General features: G+C 34.1%; 1 protein-coding gene across 1 annotated transcript in view; it reads right to left on the bottom strand.

The window, feature by feature from the left end:
* Positions 1-5,346: 5,346 nt before the first annotated feature.
* plcl1 (phospholipase C like 1) overlaps positions 5,347-21,382 on the bottom strand; it is a 176,161-nt gene continuing 160,125 nt past the window's right edge. Inside the window, exons 10-12 of the mRNA XM_062061619.1 lie at positions 11,185-11,260; positions 8,854-8,963; positions 5,347-5,603 (exon numbers count right to left, since the gene is read on the bottom strand). Coding sequence (XP_061917603.1) covers positions 5,394-5,603; positions 8,854-8,963; positions 11,185-11,260 — 396 coding nt within the window. The 3' untranslated portion in view covers positions 5,347-5,393. The remainder of the gene's footprint in view (positions 5,604-8,853; positions 8,964-11,184; positions 11,261-21,382) is intronic.

Raw genomic sequence — 21,382 nt, 5'->3', positions numbered from 1 at the left:
ATATGCACTTTGACCAGCATTTTTATAGTACACTCTCAAACCAACAGAGTGCTCCTGTCACATTAAAGATCTTTGACTAACATTTCTGTAGTACAACCGAGTGTTCTTGTCATATAGAGGATCTTTGACTAGCATTGTTGTAGTACATCCTCAAAACAGCACAGGGCTCTAGTCGTGTGGAAGATCTTTGACTAATATATTTTGTAGTGCAGCCATATAAATGATCTTTGACTGGCATTTTTGTAGTACAACAGAGTGCTCCTGTCACATAGAGGATCTTTGACTAGCAATTTTGGAGTAGGTCCTAAAAATAGCAACACTCTCGTCTTTTGTCATACGGCAGATCTTTGACTAGCATTTCTGTAGTACACCCTCAAAACAACTGAGCCATCCTGTCATATAAAGGATCTTTGACTAGCATTTCTGTAGTACAACAGAGTGCTCCTGTCATGTAGAGGATCTTTGACTAGCATTAGTACAGTACACCCTCAAAACAACAGAGTGCTCCTGTCATATTAAGGATCTTTGAGTAGCATTTCTGTAGTACAACAGAGTGCTCCTGTCATGTAGAGGATCTTTGACTAGCATTAGTATAGTACACCCTCAAAACAACAGAGTGCTCCTGTCATATTAAGGATCTTTGAGTAGCATTTCTGTAGTACAACCGAGTGCTCCAGTCATATACAGGATCTTTGACTAGCATTTTTGCAGTACACCCTCAAAACAACAGAGTGCTCCTGTCATATTACGGATCTTTGACTAGCATTTCTCTAGTACAACAGAGTGACCCTGTCATTTAGAGGATCTTTAACTAGCATTTTTGCAGTACACTCTCAAAACAACAGAGCAAACCTGTCATATTAAGGATCTTTGAGTAGCATTTCTGTAGTACAACAGAGTGCTCCTGTCATATAGAGGATCTTTGACAAACGTTTTTGAAGTACACCCTCAAAACAACAGAGTGCTCCTGTCATATTAAGGACCTTTGACTAGCATTTCTGTAGTACAACAGAGTGCTCCTGTCATATAGAGGATCTTTGACTAGCATTTTTGCAGTACACCCTCAAAACAACAGAGCAATCCCGTCATATTAAGGATCTTTGAGTACCATTTCTGTAGTACAACAGAGTGCTACTGTCATGTAGAGGATTTTTGTATTAAACCCCCAAAACAACAGAGCAATCCTGTCATATTAAGGATCTTTGACTAGCATTTTCATAGTACAACAGTGTGCTCCTGTCACATAGAGGATCTTTGACTAGTGATTTTGAAGAAGGTCCTTAAAAATAACAGCACTATCTTGTGCGGATCTTTGACGAGCATTTTTGCAGTACACCCTCAAAACAACAAAGTGATCCTGTCAAAAAAGGATCTTTGACTATCAACAGAGTGCTCCTGTCCTATAGAGGATCTTTGACAAACGTTTTTGCAGTACATCCTCAAAACAACAGAGTGCTCCTGTCATACTAAGGACCTGTGACTAGCATTTCTGTAGTACAACTGAGTGCTCCTGTCATATAGAGGATCTTTGACTAGCATTTTTGTATTATACCCTCAAAACAACAGAGCAATCCTGTCATATTAAGGATCTTTGACTATCATTTATGTAGTACAACAGAGTGCTCCTGTCACATACAGGATCCTTGACTCCGATTTTTGTATTACACCCTCAAAACAACAGAGCAATCCTGTCATATTACAGATCTTTGACTAGCATTTCCGTCGTACAACAAAGTGCTCCTGTCACATAGAGGATCTTTGACTAGCGATTTTGAAGTAGGTCCTTAAAAATAGCAGCACTCTCTTGTGCGGATCTTTGACGAGCAATTTTGCAGTACACCCTCAAAACAACAGAGCAATCCTGTCTTATAAATGATCTTTGACTATCAACAGAGTGCTCCTGTCGTGTAGAGGATCTTTGACAAACGTTTTTGCAGTACATCCTCAAAACAACAGAGTGCTCCTGTCATACTAAGGACCTGTGACTAGCATTTCTGTAGTACAACAGAGTGCTCCTGTCATGTAGAGGATCTTTGACTAGCATTTTTGTATTATACCCTCAAAACAACAGAGCAATCCTGTCATATTAAGGATCTTTGACTATCATTTATGTAGTACAACAGAGTGCTCCTGTCACATACAGGATCCTTGACTCCAATTTTTGTATTACACCCTCAAAACAACAGAGCAATCCTGTCATATTAAGGATCTTTGACTAGCATTTCCGTCGTACAACAAAGTTCTCCTGTCACATAGAGGATCTTTGACTAGCGATTTTGAAGTAGGTCCTTAAAAATAGCAGCACTCTCTTGTGCGGATCTTTGACGAGCAATTTTGCAGTACACCCTCAAAACAACAGAGCAATCCTGTCTTATAAATGATCTTTGACTATCAACAGAGTGCTCCTGTCATGTAGATGATATTTGACAAACGTTTTTGCAGTACACCCTCAAAACAACAGAGTGCTCCTGTCATACTAAGGACCTGTGACTAGCATTTCTGTAGTACAACAGAGTGCTCCTGTCATGTAGAGGATCTTTGACTAGCATTTTTGTATTATACCCTCAAAACAACAGAGCAATCCTGTCATATTAAGGATCTTTGACATCATCTATGTAGTACAACAGAGTGCTCCTGTCACATACAGGATCCTTGACTCCGATTTTTGTATTACACCCTCAAAACAACAGAGCAATCCTGTCATATTAAGGATCTTTGACTAGCATTTTCGTCGTACAACAAAGTGCTCCTGTCACATACAGGATCTTTGACTAGCGATTTTGAAGTAGGTCCTTAAAAATAGCAGCACTCTCTTGTGCGGATCTTTGACGAGCATTTTTGCAGTACACCCTCAAAACAACAGAGCAATCCTGTCTTATAAATGATCTTTGACTATCAACAGAGTGCTCCTGTCATATAGAGGATCTTTGACAAACGTTTTTGCAGTCTATCCTTAAAAACAGCAGTGCTCCTGTCATATGTATACGGGATCTTTGACAAATATTTTTGCAGTCTATCCTAAAAAACAGCTTAGCACTCCTGTCAATTAGAGGATCTCTGACTGTTACATTCGTACCTTCACTACTTTTGGTGACCAAAACGCAAACAAATTTGCTCTTTCCTCCCCAAAATGTGAAAGTTTATGCCTCAGATGCAGAAATATGAAAAATAGGGACAGATATTTTTCGACTTTGGGCGGACAGGCCACCCCCTTCTGGTGTGGAGTGTTAAGAAACACGATGTACTACCCCCAGCTTGTACGGTTCAGGTTAAAACACACATCAAGGTAAAAAATGAGACGTAATGATATTGATATTAATGAATGATATTGATATTAATGATAAAACCCATGTTTACACTGAATAAAGGCCAACGTTAGCAAGCATCAACAGGCTGTTAGCAAACATTCAAAGAGTCAATTATCAACGCGCGCTCTAGTTGCCACGTGTCTACAGTTATTATTGCTACATTCATGTACAGTCTGTATTTACACGGGCTCATGTGACCCACACCTGTACCACACGCTCCAGTTACCCGCCCTCGCGTTGCAACATGACAAGTGCAGAACATCAAAGTCATTCTGCCGGCCATTTGCGTCAGCGCTCATTTACATAAATCCCTTTTTCAACAAAATCAAACTTTTCAAAAAAATTATTGGTGGGGGGTTGTTTTTTTTTCATTTTTATTTAAATCAATATTCTATTTTTTTTGGTAATCAAAATATTTTTGGCATAAAATTTATAAATTATTTTCTCTTTTAAACGCTTAAAAAGTCTACATTTCAAGCAAAGACAATTGCAGAAATGTAAGACTGTTTCCAAATAATATTATCTTGTTATTCAATTTGAATGATATGTTGTATAAAATATTAAAAAATATTAAGTTTTCCCTTTGTGTAACTTTTAACTCTTACAATCACACTATAAAATCAATCCGTAGATTTAACGGTGAAATACTGGCAGCTCAGTCCCCAGAATTTACCGTAAAATGTACGACGGTTTTTACACCAAATTATTGTAAACTGAAGAATGGTACCAATGTTATTTTTACGGTAAAACTATGGCAAAGGAGCAGCAAGTTGTTTTTTTTACTGTATAATCTACGTCTGTTGTTTTTACAGTGCATTACTGTAAATTTAAAAAAGATGCCACTATTATTTTTACGGTAAAATGATGGCAACTCAGTTTTTTTTACTGTTCTCGTTTTTACAGTGCATTACTGTAAATAAAATTTAAAAAGCCACTGTTATTTTACGGTAAACTCTGGAAACTAAATTGTTTTGTTTTTTTACAGTAAAATCTTCGATTGCTGTTTTCACGGTGTTTTACTGTAAATGGAAAATAAAAAATTCTAAAAACTAAGACGGCAGTTTTTTACCGTAAAATCTTTTGTCATTGTTTTTATAGTGAATTACTGTAATTTGAAATATGGTACAGCTGTTAAATTTACAGTAAAAGTTCTGGCAACTGAGCTGCAAATCTCCTCAATTTCACAGTACATTACTGTAAACGGAAATACGGCACAGGTGTTATTTTTACGGTGAAATTCTGGCAACTGTGCTGCAAATTATTTTACCGTAAAATCTGCGGTTGTTTCCACAGTGCGTTACTGTAAATGGAAAATAAAAAATTCTAAAAAACTAAGACGCCAGTTTTTTACAGTAAAATCTTTGACAAATTTTTTTTATAGTGAATTACCGTAAATGGAAATATGGTACAGCTGTTATTTTTGACAGTAAAAGTTCTGGCAACTGAGCTGCAAGTTCAATTTTTTCACCGTAGAATTGACGTTAGTTGTTCTTACAGTGCATTACTGTAAATTTAAAAACAATACCATTGATATTTTTGTACTAAAACTCTGGAAACTGAGCTGCAAGTTTTTTTCTACCGTAAAATCTCCTGTGGTTTTCACAGTGCATTACTGTAAAGGGAAATACGGCACAGGTGTTATATTTACGTTGAAATTCTGGCAACTGAGCTGCACATTTTTTTACCGTAAAATCTGCGGTTGTTTTCACGGTGCATTACTGTGAATTTAAAAACGTTACCAATGTTAGTTTTACGGTAAAATGCCGGCACCTGAGCCGGCAATATTGTACCGTAAAATCTACAGATTTATTTTGCGGTGTACGGCACCAAAAATGATTTTTGGTCGGCTAAAACAAACCGATAAAGTTTTTGTGGGTTTATGGTTTTTAAAAAAAAAAAAAAAAGCTGAAGTACCTTAAAAGAAGCACGTGCGCCTCGCTAGCGCTAATTTCGCCGAGCGTAACAGTGTTGAGTCTGGAACGTTCCGTCAGAAAAGAAAGCGAGGACCTTGAGGAGAGGCCAGAAAAGGAGACCCCCCCCCCCCCCGTGAGGCTCGGACACACCGACCGCTCGCCAGCGTCGACGTCACACGCGCCCGTTGCTGTGCGTGCTGCCGCGGCGCCCGCTGGTGGCCTGCGAGGTGAAGTGCAGCTCGGCGGCGGCGCTGGAGAAGGTGGCCGAGCGCAAGGAGTCGGAGGAAGGTGAGGTGAGTCCAGAGGCCTCGCAGGCCAGGGCCACCTGCCTCAGCGCGTCCAGGGAGTCCATCTTGGCGCCGCGCAGAAGGTCGCTTTGACCCTACGGCAACAAAGTGGATATATTTACAATTAGATATAAAAAATATATCTTATCCATAGGGATGGGTACCCAATTGGTACTGTGGAGAATGCATATATGTTTAAGAGTTATTTCTCTATTCATCGCCATGTTTGGAGCAGCTAGTACTTTTCCTTTGTATATTCTACCAGTTTCTCTTGTCTTCAGAGGTCTGTTTAGTGCAGTGGTTCTTAACCTGGTTCCGATGGAACCCTAGGGGTTCGGTGAGTCGAGCTCAGGGGTTCGGCGGAGGTCAAGACACACCCGACTCATCGTGTAAATAAAAACTTCTCCCTATCGGCGTATTACGGATACGGCAACAGCAGAAGTCAGACTGATTTGCAGGTGTGTCATTTCACTGTGTTGGTTTTGTTGTTTGAACAAGGTGATGTTCATGCACGCTTCATTTTGTGCACCAGTAAAAAAACATGGTAACACTTTAGTATGGGGAACATATTCACCATAAATTAGTTGCTTATTAACATGCAAATTAGTAACATATTGGCTCTTAACTAGTCATTATTAAGTACTTATTAATGCCTTATTCGGCATGGCCTTATTATAACCCTAACCCTCTAACCCTAACCCTAACCAAATAACTCTAAATTAGAATAAGTCTTTGTTACTTAGAATATGTTCCCCATACTAAAGTGTTACCAAAAACATATAACTTTGTCTTGAATTTGAAAAAATACATTTTATTTTTCACTAAAGAAGGGTTCGGTAAATGCACATATGAAACTGCTTGGGTTCGGTACCTCCAACAAGGTTAAGAACCACTGGTTTAGTGTCTTAAACCATCGGAATGTGAATACAACCCCCACGTCTTTCCTTATCAGTGTTGCGAGGGGGAGAGGTGGGGGCTTTCTTTGTGTGCAAGGAGTTGGCTTTTCCGTTTGAATGTCAGATCAACTAGAGTAGCCGATATGAATGTATTGGTTAAGCTGATCTCCTGAAATTTCAGTAAAACTTGATAATATTCCTATTCTGTCTTGATGGTCCTTCTTACTCAGCATATATGTCATCAAAAGAACCTGGGATTGACCAGTAATTTAGATTCCCTAGGAGGAAGAGCTGGTCGACGCAACAGTACTTTTTTGCCACCTACCGGGAACTGATTCACATGAAAAAAAAATTGCGGTAGCGGGGTTGTGCGCCCGGTTTCACTCCAGCAGCACTGAGAGCAGACTGGGCCAAACTACCTCTCATTAATGTTGCAATTTTTAATCTAAACAACGAAATTGACTAAAAAAAAACATAAAATGCGCTAGCTTGATGCTAATATGATATTGACATGCTACTGATTAGCATGGGCGATTTTACGTGGCGATTTCAACGCCTCCGAATTTGTTCAAGACTACTACAACTAAGCTGCACGATACAATCAAACAGTTGGTGCGTAATAAGTGCAATACTTAAAGTATCAACACTTTTTAGGGCGCAACAACGAGACTCCGAAATGTGACAATAAAACAAGATATAACAACTGGACAGCAGTTATCTGAATCAGCTCATGTTTTGGCACCTACCGGGAACTGATTCACATTAAAACAATTACGGTACCTAGGTTGTGCGCCCGGTTTCACTCCAGCAGCACTGAGAGCAGACTCAGTCAAACTACCTCTCGTTAATGTTGCAATTTTTAATCCCGATGAAGAAAATGAATCCAAAAAACGCTCGAACGTAAGTAAACGCAAAATGCGCTAGCTTGATGCTAATATGATATTGACATGCTACTGATTAGCATGGGCGATTTTACGTGGCGATTTCAACGCCTCCAAATTTGTTCAAGACTACTACAAATAAGCTGCACGATACAATCAAACAGTTGGTGCGTAATAAGTGCAATACTTATAGTATCAACACTTTTTAGGGCGCAACAACGAGACTCCGAAATGTGACAATAAAACAAGATATAACAACTGGACAGCAGTTATCATAATCAGCTCATGTTTAAAAATGTTGCAATAAAAAAATTTGATTTTATGATAAAAAATAATTAATATTTATTAACACAAAAAAGTACCAAACATCGGTACCGTATGGGTTCAAATGTGAAAGGGACCCATTCCTACTTATGAACATCATGGTAACATAACTCAGTTATACTCATAAATGTGGGATTAAAGTGGGACTGAAAAAAAGTAAATTAAGAAATAGTAAATGTAAAACTTTTTTTTTTTTTTTAAATAATTTTCATGTATAATTTTTTTAAATATATTTTTTACATTTTTATTTTTACTTATTTATTTTTTTAAATCATGTATCCTTGAAGGGTTTGTAGGACCGCCTAAGACCCGCCCCTAGCTGGTACACACCCGGCCCATGTACACACCCACCCATCAAACCAAAACAGGCTTCACTACACATCTTAAACAACACGTCCCTTAAAATGTATTTTGTTGTTTTTTAAATGTTGTATACGATAAAAACAACAACTAGACATTGCATTACGTATTGTTACTACTCATAGTATTCATGCCTTGAACAAGACAATACTTTTCTTGAATTTTCAAAGGATTTATTATAATTTACAGATCACATGCAGCCGCGGCTAATTAATCAAAATAATGATAAAAGTCAAAGTAATAGTTCGGTTACGTACAGTAAAAATACTGTAAATGTGTCATTAAACTAAAGTCTGGCGATATCTCACTAGATACATTTTTATGAAATACCTTCCTTCGCTAATGAGATAATATGCGAAATTGAACAAAAAAAGTCAAGTTCTCATAAAAACTTTATTCTTAGGGGGTAAATAATATTACGAGCAATTATTTTTTTAATATAAGTGAATATAAAGGGTTTTTTTCAAAAAAAATTTTATTATGTAGATTTTGATAAAGACATTCATTAATAACTTTTGTTGTCCTTTAAATTCCATAAAAATGTCAACATTTCACTCTGAGAAAATTGCAAGAACGCATTTAAAGCCCTGCTCTATATTAAAAAGCCTGACATTAAATTTAAATGAATCATAAAATGTATAAAAAATATATATATAAATTCATCAATATTATAATGTAATAAATATTTGAAAAATATAAATCCAAAAAATTTAACAAAAGGGAAAAGATGGCTTTAAAGTAGGATAAAAAGTTATGAAATAACAGCACATAGTCTTTGCATGTCAAATGTCAGATACATGTATACAAACACTACAAAGCAAGTATTTAGTGTACAGTAAGTAGTACAGGATGTAGTACAGAATGTAGTACAGTACGAGTGGTACCTTAAGTACTGTGATGTTCCAGGTGAAACTTTCCACAGCTTTGCTGAGCTTGCATCCTTTCAGTCCTTCCTTCTCCCCCAGCCGGGACAAGTCTTCATGGAAGTCCATGCCTGACAGGTCAACATAGTCAACACAGCATTAAACAGCAACAACAATTAACAGCAACAACTATAAACGACTACAACAATAAACAAAACAATAATAAACCACAACAGTAAACAACAATTAACAACATGTAACAACCATAAAAGACAACAATAAACAACAACAAAATAACAATAAAAAACAACAGCAACTAACAATAACAACAACAAAAAGCAAAAAACATGAACAACAATAATTAACAACGACAACCATAAACAACAATATAAACATCAACCATAAACAACAACAAACAACAATAATAAACAACAATTATCAACAACAACTATAAACAACAATCATTACCAACAACAATAGCCAGACATTAACAACAACAATAAACAGACATTAACAACAACAATAAATAACAATTATTAACAACCATAAAAGAAAAATATAAACAACAACAAATATAAACAACAACAAAAATAACAATAGACAACAGTAATTTACAACAACAATAAACATAATCAATTAACACCAATAAACAACAATAATAAACAACAATTAACAACAACCATTAACACCAATAAACAACAATAATAAACAACAATTAACAACAACCATTAACAACAATAAACAACAACAATTAACAACAATAATAAACAACAGCAACTAACAAGAACAATAACAACAAACAAAAACATGAACAACTATAATTAACAACAATAATAAACAACAACCATAAACAACTATACAAACATCAACCATAAACAACAACAAACAACAACAATAAACAACAATCATTACCAACAACAATAACCAGACATTAACAACAACAATAAACATCAACAAAAACAACAAATAACAACTATTAACAACCATAAAAGACAACGATAAACAACAACAAATATAAACAACACCAAAAATAACAATAGACAACAGCAATTAACAACAACAATAAACATCATCAATTAACACCAATAAACAATAATAATAAATGGCAATTAAAAACAACAATAAACAACAACCATGAAAAACAATAAACAACAACAATTAACAACAATAAATAACAATAATAATACAATAACTATAAACAACAACAACAATTAACAACAACTATAATCGACAACAACAATAAACAAAACAATAATAAACCACAACAGTAAACAACAATTAACAACATGTAACAACCATAAAAGACAACAATAAACAACAACAAAATAACAATAATAAACAACAGCAACTAACAAGAACAACAACAAACAAAAACATGAACAACAATAATAAAAAACAACCATAAACAACAATATAAACATCAACCATAAACAACAACAAACAACAATAATAAACAACGGCGGCGTGGCGAAGTTGGTAGAGTGGCCGTGCCAGCAATCGGAGGGTTGCTGGTTACTGGGGTTCAATCCCCACCTTCTACCATCCTAGTCACGTCCGTTGTGTCCTTGGGCAAGACACTTCACCCTTGCTCCTGATGGCTGCTGGTTAGCGCCTTGCATGGCAGCTCCCGCCATCAGTGTGTGAATGTGTGTGTGAATGGGTGAATGTGGAAATAGTGTCAAAGCGCTTTGAGTACCTTGAAGGTAGAAAAGCGCTATACAAGTATAACCCATTTATCATTTATTTATTTATTTACAACAACAATAAACAACAATCATTACCAACAACAATAAACAGACATTAACAACAACAATAAACAACAACAACAATAAATAACAACTATTAACAACCCTAAAATACAATGATAAACAACAATAAATATAAACAACAACAAAAATAACAATAGACAACAGCAATTAACAACAATAAACATAATCAATTAACATCAATAAACAACAATAAACAACAACCATTAACAACAATAAACAACAACAATTAACATCAATAAATAACAATAATACAACAACTATAAACAACAATAATAATAATAATAGACAAAAGCAATTATCAACAACAATAATAAACAACAATTATAAACAATGATAATAAACAACAATAAACAAAAACAACAATTATCAACCACAATACACAACAACAATCACACAAATTGAGCAGACCCTGAAACCACGCACGTAAGTAAGCATGCTTGTATGCAATAAGACTCATTCAGGAAATGACCAACGCCTAGCTTCATTTTGTCATTTTTATCATTAAAAACTAAAATAATACGGGGATCCTAATTAATACCTTTAAATGTCAGCATTATTATCATTCTTATTTTTTATTTCTTACCTTCTTTCTGCACCTGAGCGATCCGCTGCTGGACGCCATCAGCGTTCTCAATCAGCTGCTTCTGTGCGGCAATCATCTGAACACACACACACACACACACACACACACACACACACACACACACACACACACACACACAGAAAGTATTTAGTTCAACCTTCATAGAAAATGAATGTACTTAAAAGGTATCCCTGAGGAACTCCGCAATAAATTGTAGACAATGTTTTGTTCCTGTGCATATATACAGTGTATAAATATATATATATATATATATATATATATATATATATATATATATATATATATATATATATATATATATATATATATATATATATATATATATATATATATATACATATATATATATATATATATATATATATATATATATATATATATATATATATATATATATATATATATATATATATTTATACACTGTATGTATATATATATATATATATATATATATATATATATATATATATATATATATATATATATATATATATATATATATATATATATATATACAGTGTTTTTGTGTGAAATGCTGAATGTGATGTAAATAAAACACAGACAAAAGTATTGGGACACATGGCCATGACACGTACAGGAAGTGAAGGTAAAGAAAACATGGAGTGCATCCCCGCCACTCCTTGACTGTTTTTATTCAACTTCACATTATTATTCATGTGTTGTTCTTTTTGTGGTGTAATAAAGCGTTTTAGTGACACAATTTAGGCTTTTATGTGACAAAATATCACATTTGCATGAGAAAGGACCTTGTGAAGGCAAAACAAACTTTTTTGATCACGGGGGTCTATCTAAAAAGTACGCCAAATAATTTCCTAATTAAAGTCCAGTGTTTTATTTTCCTATATTTAAACACAGTGTTACTGTTCAAACTGTGTAATATTACAGTGGCCAAAAATACTAAATATACTTGTTAGATAAAACCTCACCCTTGTTTTTAATGAATTCTTAGGTCTTTTGCACTACTGTATTTCAATGCTGGTCATTGTGAGGTGGTACTTGGTGAATAAAGTTCAGTATATCATTTGTGTGGCAACATATAACTTTTTCACATGATACAGCATTTATTGGGGCAAACTAACACTTTCTTGGATAAATATATCATTTATAATTCACTTTTTGTGGAAGATGTTGCTTTGTTGCCAAATACACCATTTTATTGGCAAACATTTTCAGAGCTCAATTTATGTGAGTAAAGATGGTGTTTTAATGTTGTTTTATTGCCAAATACACTATTTTATTGGCAAACATTTTTCAGATCTCAATTTATGTGAGTAAATAGGGTGTTTTAATCACATGATATAGCATTTATTTGGGCAAACTAACACTTTCTTGGATAAATATGTCATTTTTAATGTAAAATTATTAACTTTTTGTGGAAGATTTTGTTTTATTGCCAAATACACAATTTTATTGGCAAACATTTTTAGACGTCAATTTATGTGAGTAAATATGGTGTTTTAATGACATGATATAGCATTTATTTGGGCAAACTAACACTTTCTTGGATAAATATGTCATTTTTAATGTAAAATAATTCACTTTTCGTGGAAGATGTTTTATTGCCAAATACACAATTTTATTGGCAAACATTTTCAGATCTCAATTTATGTGAATAAATATGGTGTTTTACTGACATGATATAGCATTTATTTGGGCAAACTAACACTTTCTTGGATAAACATGTCATTTTTTAATGTAAATAGTTCACTTTTCGTGGAAGATGTTTTGTTGCCAAATACACAATTTTAATGGCACCCATTTTTAGATTTCAATTTATGTGAGTAAATATGGTGTTTTAATGACATGATGTAGCATTTATTTGGGCAAACAAACACTTTATTGGATAAATATATACATTTTATTGTAAAGTAATTCCCTTTTTGTGGAAGATGTTGTTTTATTGCCAAATACACAATTTTATTGGCAAACATTTTCAGATCTCAATTTAAGTGAGTAAATATGGTGTTTTACTGACATGATGTAGCATTTATTTGGGCAAACTAACACTTTCTTGGATAAACGTGTCATTTTTTAATGTAAATAGTTCACTTTTCGTGGAAGATGTTGTTTTGTTGCCAAATACACAATTTTATTGGCAAACATTTTTCAGATCTCAATTTATGTGAGTAAATATGGTGTTTTAATCACGTGATGTATCATTTATTTGGGCAAACTAACACTTTCTTGGATAAATATGTCATTTTTAATGTAAAATAATTCACTTTTTGTGGAAGATGTTGTTTTATTGCCAAATACACACTTTTTTTCGGCAAACATTTTTACGTCTTAATTTATGTGAGTAAATATGGTGTTTTATACACATGATTTATACACATTTATTTGGGCAAACTAGTGCTTTCTTGGATAAATGTGTAATTTTTAATGTAAAATAATTCACTTTTCGTGGAAAATGTTGTTTTATTGCCAAATACACACTTTTTTTGGCAAACATTTTACGTCTCAGTTTATCTGAGTAAATTTGGTGTTTTAAACACATGATTTATACACATTTATTTGGGCAAACCTAACACTTTCTTGGATAAATATGTATTTTTTTAATGTAAATAGTTCACTTTTCGTGGAAGAGGTTGTTTTATTGCCAAATACACAATTTTATTGGCAAACATTTACAGATCTCAATTTATGTGAGAAAATATGGTGTTTTAATGACATGATATAGCATTTATTTGGGCAGACTAACACTTTCTTGGATAAATATGTCATTTTTTAATGAAAATAGTTCACTTTTCGTGGAAGATGTTGTTTTGTTGCCAAATACACCATTTTATTGGCAAACATTTTTCAGATCTCAATTTATGTGAGTAAATATGGTGTTTTAATCACATAATGTATCATTTATTTGGGCAAACTAACAATTTCTTGAATAAATATGTCATTTTCAATGTAAATAGTTCACTTTTGTGGAAGATGTTGTTTTATTGCCAAATACACAATTTTATTGGCAAACATTTTCAGATCTCAATTTATGTGAGTAAATATGGTGTTTTAATGACATGATATAGCATTTATTTGGGCAAACTAACACTTTCTTGAATAAATATGTCATTTTTTAATGTAAAAACTTCACTTTTCGTGGAAAATGCTGTTTTATTGCCAAATACACCATTTTATTGGCAGAAATGTTCAGATCTCAATTTATGTGAGTAAATATGGTGTTTAATCACATGATATAGCCTTTATTTGGGCAAACTAACACTTTCTTGGATAAATATGTCATTTTTAATGTAAAATAATTCACTTTTCGTGGAAGATGTTGTTTTATTGCCAAATACACAATTTTTTTGGCAAACATTTTTAGATCTCAATTTAAGTGAGTAAATATGGTGTTTTAATGACATGATATAGCATTTATTTGGCCAAACTAACACTTTCTTGGATACATTTGTCATTTTTAATGTCAAGTAATTCCCTTTTTGTGGAAGATGTTTTATTGCCAAATGCACAATTTTATTGGCAAACATTTTCAGATCTCAATTTATGTGAATAAATATGGTGTTTTACTGACATGATATAGCATTTATTTGGGCAAACTAACACTTTCTTGCATAAACATGTCATTTTTTAATGTAAATAGTTCACTTTTCGTGGAAGATGTTTTGTTGCCAAATACACAATTATAATGGCACCCATTTTTAGATTTCAATTTATGTGAGTAAATATGGTGTTTTAATCACATGATGTAGCATTTATTTGGGCAAACAAACACTTTATTGGATAAATATATACATTTTATTGTAAAGTAATTCCCTTTTTGTGGAAGATGTTGTTTTATTGCCAAATACACAATTTTATTGGCAAACCTTTTCAGATCTCAATTTAAGTGAGTAAATATGGTGTTTTAATGACATGATATAGCATTTATTTGGGCAAACTAATACTTTCTTGGATAAACGTGTCATTTTTTTATGAAAATAGTTCACTTTTCGTGGAAGATGTCTTGTTGCCAAATACACAATTTTATTGGCAAACATTTACAGATCTCAATTTCTGTGAGTAAATATGGTGTTTTAATCACGTGATGTAGCATTTATTTGGGCAAACAAACACTTTATTGGATAAAAATATACATTTTATTGTAAAGTAATTCGCTTTTCGTGGAAGATGTTGTTTTATTGCCAAATACACAATTTTATTGGCAAACCTTTTCAGATCTCAATTTATGTGAGTAAATATGGTGTTTTAATGACATGATATAGCATTTATTTGGGCAAACTAACACTTTCTTGGATAAATATGTCATTTTTAATGTAAAATAATTCACTTTTCGTGGAAGATGTTGTTTTATTGCCAAATACACACTTTTTTTCGGCAAACATTTTTACGTCTCAATGTATCTGAGTAAATATGGTGTTTTATACACATGATTTATACACATTTATTTGGGCAAACTAATGCTTTCTTGGATAAATGTGTTATTTTTAATGTAAAATAATTTACTTTTCGTGGAAGATGTTGTTTTATTGCCAAATACACACTTTTTTTGGCAAACATTTTTACATTTCAGTTTATCTGAGTAAATTTGGTGTTTTAAACACATGATTTATACACATTTATTTGGGCAACCTAACACTTTCTTGGATAAATATGTATTTTTTTAATGTAAATAGTTCACTTTTCATGGAAGAGGTGGTTTTATTGCCAAATACACAATTTTATTGGCAAACATTTACAGATCTAAATTTATGTGAGTAAATATGGTGTTTTAATGACATGATATAGCATTTATTTGGGCAGACTAACACTTTCTTGGATAAATATGTCATTTTTAATGTCAAATAATTCACTTTTCGTGGAAGATGTTGTTTTATTGCCAAATACACACTTTTTTTCGGCAAACATTTTTACGTCTCAATTTATCTGAGTAAATATGGTGTTGTATACACATGATTTATACACATTTATTTGGGCAAACTAATGCTTTCTTGGATAAATGTGTAATTTTTAATGTAAAATAATTCACTTTTCGTGGAAGATGTTGTTTTGTTGCCAAATACACACTTTTATTGGCAAACATTTTTACATCTCAGTTTATCTGAGTAAATATGGTGTTTTATACACATGATTTATACACATTTATTTGGGCAAACTAAAACTTTCTTGGATAAATATGTCATTTTTTAATGTAAACAGTTCACTTTTCGTGGAAGATGTTGTTTTATTGCCAAATACACCATTTTATTGGCAAACATTTTCAGATCTCAATTTATGTGAGTAAATATGGTGTTTTAATCACATGATATAGCATTTATTTGGGCAAACTAACACTTTCTTGGGTAAATATATCATGTTTTAATGTAAAATAATTCGCTTTTCGTGGAAGATGTTGTTTTATTGCCAAACACACAATTTTATTGGCAAACATTTTTAGATTTCAATTTATGTGAGTAAATATGGTGTTTTAATCACATGATGTATCATTTATTTGGGCAAACTAATACTTTCTTGGATAAATATGTCATTTTTAATGTAAAATAATTCACTTTTTGTGGAAGATGATGTTTTATTGCCAAATAAACACTTTTTTTCGGCAAACATTTTTACGTCTCAATGTATCTGAGTAAATATGGTGTTTTATACACATGATTTATACACATTTATTTGGGCAAACTAATGCTTTCTTGGATAAATATGTAATTTTTAATATAAAATAATTCACTTTTCGTGGAAGATGTTGTTTTGTTGCCAAATACACACTTTTATTGGCAAACATTTTTACATCTCAATTTATCTGAGTAAATATGGTGTTTTAAACACAAGATTTATACACATTTATTTGGGCAAACTAACACTTTCTTGGATAAATATATACTTTTTAATGTAAAATAATTCACTTTTTGCTGTGAAGTATTGCTTATTTGGGCCAATGTCGGACTTTAGTGTGAGAATATGACGTTGCTGGAAGATTCTGCAGCGTGGCTGCGGGATTGATGTCAATTTAAGATCGTCAACACTGCCGCTCAGGAGACACAATTCCACAGCGTGTGACAATGCGCGCGTGGGCGTCACACAGCTGGGAGGGAGGCGTCCTGAGACGAGGTGGGAGCAGACGCAGCTGGCCTGCTGGTGATGCGCGAGCTTGACGAGGCGTGCGGGTGACGGCTCCACGCGTCTCATCGCAGAGTGCGTTCCTGCATACGTAATGCCACGCCACTATGTGTGTGTGTGTGTGTGTGTGTGTGTGTGTGTGTGAGTGAGTGTGTGTGTAGGCACTGCAATTAGAAGTTTTAATTGGCCCCATGCTGCCCCCGGGGGAGGAGTAGTAGTAAGTCATGATGTGCTTTTGCTGAGGTTGGACATAATCACAGCTTGTACCGCCGAGTGTGCTCATTTGTACTCATTAAGGAACGTCATTACATAACTCCACGAGCCTCGCGTTCACGGTGCCGTCACGAAGTCCTCGCGTTAGCGTTGTGCCTGAAGGGGGACAAGTACCGTATTTTTCGGAATATAAGTCGCACCGGCCGAAAATGCATAATATAGAAGGAAAAAACATATATAAGTCGCACTGGAGTATAAGTCGCATTTTTTGGGGAAATTTATTTGATAAAAGCCAACACCAAGAATAGACATTTGAAAGGCAATTTAAAATAAATCAAGAATAGTGAACAACAGGCTGAATAAGTGTACGTTATATGAGGCATAAATAACCAACTGAGAACGTGCCTGGTATGTTAACGTAACATATTATGGTAAGAGTCATTCAAATAACTATAACATATAGAACATGCTATATGTTTACCAAACAATCTGTCACTCCTAATCGCTAAATCCCATGAAATCTTATACGTCTAGTCTCTTACGTGAATGAGCTCAATAATATTATTTGATATTTTACGGTAATGTGTTAATCATTTCACACATAAGTCGCTCCTGAGTATAAGTCGCACCCCCGGCCAAACTATGAAAAAAAACTGTGACTTATAGTCCGAAAAATACGGTATTTGCCACAGTCAGGCCCAGAACCAATTAACAGCAATAAAGGATGGTTTACCGTAAGTGACACTTGTGATTTAGAGCTATATAAATAAACATTGATTGATTGATTGAGTATGTGAACTGAGTCGAGGGATATTTAATAATAATTAGAGTCGCCCCCTGTTGGCTGTCAATTACAATGCAGGTTTTAGAGCACAGGTGTCAAACTCAAGGCCTGGGGGCCAGTATTGGCCCGCCACATCATTACATGTGGCCTGGGAAAAGTGTGTTAATAAAATACTTCCTTTTTTTTTTTACTAAATGAAAATACTTATTTCGGTTTTGACAGGAAAAAATGCGTACCGTACTTTTCGGACTATAAGTCGCTCCGGAGTATAAGTCGCACCGGCCGAAAATGCATAACAAAGAAGGAAAAAAAAACATATATAAGTCGCACTGGAGTACAAGTCGCATTTTTTGGGGGACATTTATTTGATAAAAGCCAACACCAAGAATAGACATTTGAAAGGCAATTTAACATAAATAAAGAATAGTGAACAACAGGCTGAATAAGTGTACGTTATATGAGGCATAAATAACCAACTGAGAAGGTGCCTGGTATGTTAACGTAACATATTATGGTAAGAGTCATTCAAATAACTATAACATATAGAACATGCTATACGTTTACCAAACAATCTGTCACTCCTAATCGCTAAATCCCATGAAATAATATTATTTGATATTTTACGGTAATGTGTTAATCATTTCACACATAAGTCGCTCCTGAGTATACCGTATTTTTCGGCCTATAAGTCACAGTTTTTTTGATAGTTTGGCCGGGGGTGCGACTTATACTCAGGAGCGACTTATGTGTGAAATGATTAACACATTACCGTAAAATATCAAATAATATTATTTAGCTCATTCACGTAAGAGACGAGACGTATAAGATTTCATGGGATTTAGCGAAAAATGCGACTTATACTCCAGTGCGACTTATGTGTGTTTTTTTCCTTCTTTATTATGCATTTTTCCCCGGCCAAACTATGAAAGAAACTGCGACTTATGATCCGAAAAATACGGTATCCCTCAGTCAGATACAGACACGCGTGCTTTAATTTGGTCATTTTGTGTTTGCGAGCACCTGAGTGTGACGTTAGCATGTAGCTCACAAAGCCGTGCTATGCTTTGCTAATGTTTGCGACCTCCCGCCCCGACTCCTCAATGCAGCGCTCTGTTTAACCTATCAAGTCATTCACAGGCTGAATCTTAGGCTCTGTAGCTTGGTTCCCATCTACCATCCCCAGCATGCCCACAACACTCGTAGCTTAGATCTGATATCAGGTAAACATCGTCTACTGGCTTGTACTGGCTTGGGACCAAAGATTTGGAACCGGCTTAATGAGAGCCTCAAGATGCTGAATCCATTCTCCAACTTCAAAAAGAAACTGAAAACTTACCTATTAACCACCTATCTCTAATGCCTCATGTTGAGTTGACTACGGTTGGGTTTTGCATGGTCGAATGAATGTCTGTGTGTATGTGTATGCATGCTTTAGTACTATTATCTTGTGTTTATCATATAGCGTTGTTGTTTTGTTGTTGTTGTTGTTGTTGTGCTTGCTACCATGTTTCATCATTCCATGTATATACTGTCCTCTAGACCAGTGGTCCCCAACCACCGGGCCGCACAAGAATTAAAAAAAAAATAATATATATATTTTTTTTTTTATGAAATCAACATAAAAAACACAATATATACATTCTATATCAATATAGATCAATACAGCCTGCGGGGATACAGTCCGTAAGCACACATGATTGTATTTATTTATGTAAAAAAAATAAAATAAAAAAATAAAATTTTTTTTTTTTTTTTTAAATACACCCCCTCCCCTCCCCACCGGTCCGTGGGACAAATTTTCAAGCGTTGACCGGTCCGCAGCTACAAAAAGGTTGGGGACCACTGGTCTAGAGCAGTGGGTCCGCGGGCCGATTGGTACCGGGCCGCACAAGAAATAAAAAAATAAAAAAATATTTTTTTTTTATTTATTTTTTTTTTTTTAATGAAATCAACATAAAAAACACAATATATACATTCTATATCAATATAGATCAATACAGCCTGCGGGGATACAGTCCGTAAGCACACATGATTGTATTTAATTATGTAAAAAAATAAAAATAAAAATATTTTTTTTTTTTTTTTTTTAAATACACCCCCTCCCCTCCCCACCGGTCCGTGGGACAAATTTTCAAGCGTTGACCGGTCCGCAGCTACAAAAAGGTTGGGGACCACTGGTCTAGAGCAGTGGGTCCGCGGGCCGATTGGTACCGGGCCGCACAAGAAATAAAAAAATAAAAAAATAAATAATGTTTTTTTTTTGTTTTTTTTTTAATGAAATCAACATAAAAAACACAATATATACATTCTATATCAATATAGATCAATACAGCCTGCGGGGATACAGTCCGTAAGCACACATGATTGTATTTATTTATGTAAAAAAATAAAAATAAAAATAATTTTTTTTTTTTTTTTTAAAAATACACCCCCTCCCCTCCCCACCAGTCCGTGGGACAAATTTTCAAGCGTTGACCGGTCCGCAGCTACAAAAAGGTTGGGGACCACTGGTCTAGAGCAGTGGGTCCGCGGGCCGATTGGTACCGGGCCGCACAAGAAATAAAAAAATAAAAAAATAAATAATGTTTTTTTTTTGTTTTTTTTTTAATGAAATCAACATAAAAAACACAATATATACATTCTATATCAATATAGATCAATACAGCCTGCGGGGATACAGTCCGTAAGCACACATGATTGTATTTATTTATGTAAAAAAATAAAAATAAAAATAATTTTTTTTTTTTTTTTTTAAATACACCCCCTCCCCTCCCCACCGGTCCGTGGGACAAATTTTCAAGCGTTGACCGGTCCGCAGCTACAAAAAGGTTGGGGACCACTGGTCTAGAGCAGTGGGTCCGCGGGCCGATTGGTACCGGGCCGCACAAGAAATAAAAAAATAAAAAAATAAATAATGTTTTTTTTTTGTTTTTTTTTTAATGAAATCAACATAAAAAACACAATATATACATTCTATATCAATATAGATCAATACAGCCTGCGGGGATACAGCCCGTAAGCACACATGATTGTATTTATTTATGTAAAAAAATAAAAATAAAAATATTTTTTTTTTTTTTTTTTTTAAATACA

Source organism: Entelurus aequoreus, linkage group LG10 (assembly GCF_033978785.1).
Source record: "Entelurus aequoreus isolate RoL-2023_Sb linkage group LG10, RoL_Eaeq_v1.1, whole genome shotgun sequence".
Lineage (NCBI taxonomy): Eukaryota > Metazoa > Chordata > Actinopteri > Syngnathiformes > Syngnathidae > Entelurus > Entelurus aequoreus.
Note: the sequence above shows the minus strand (reverse complement) of the source record. Positions and strands in the feature narration are given on the sequence as shown.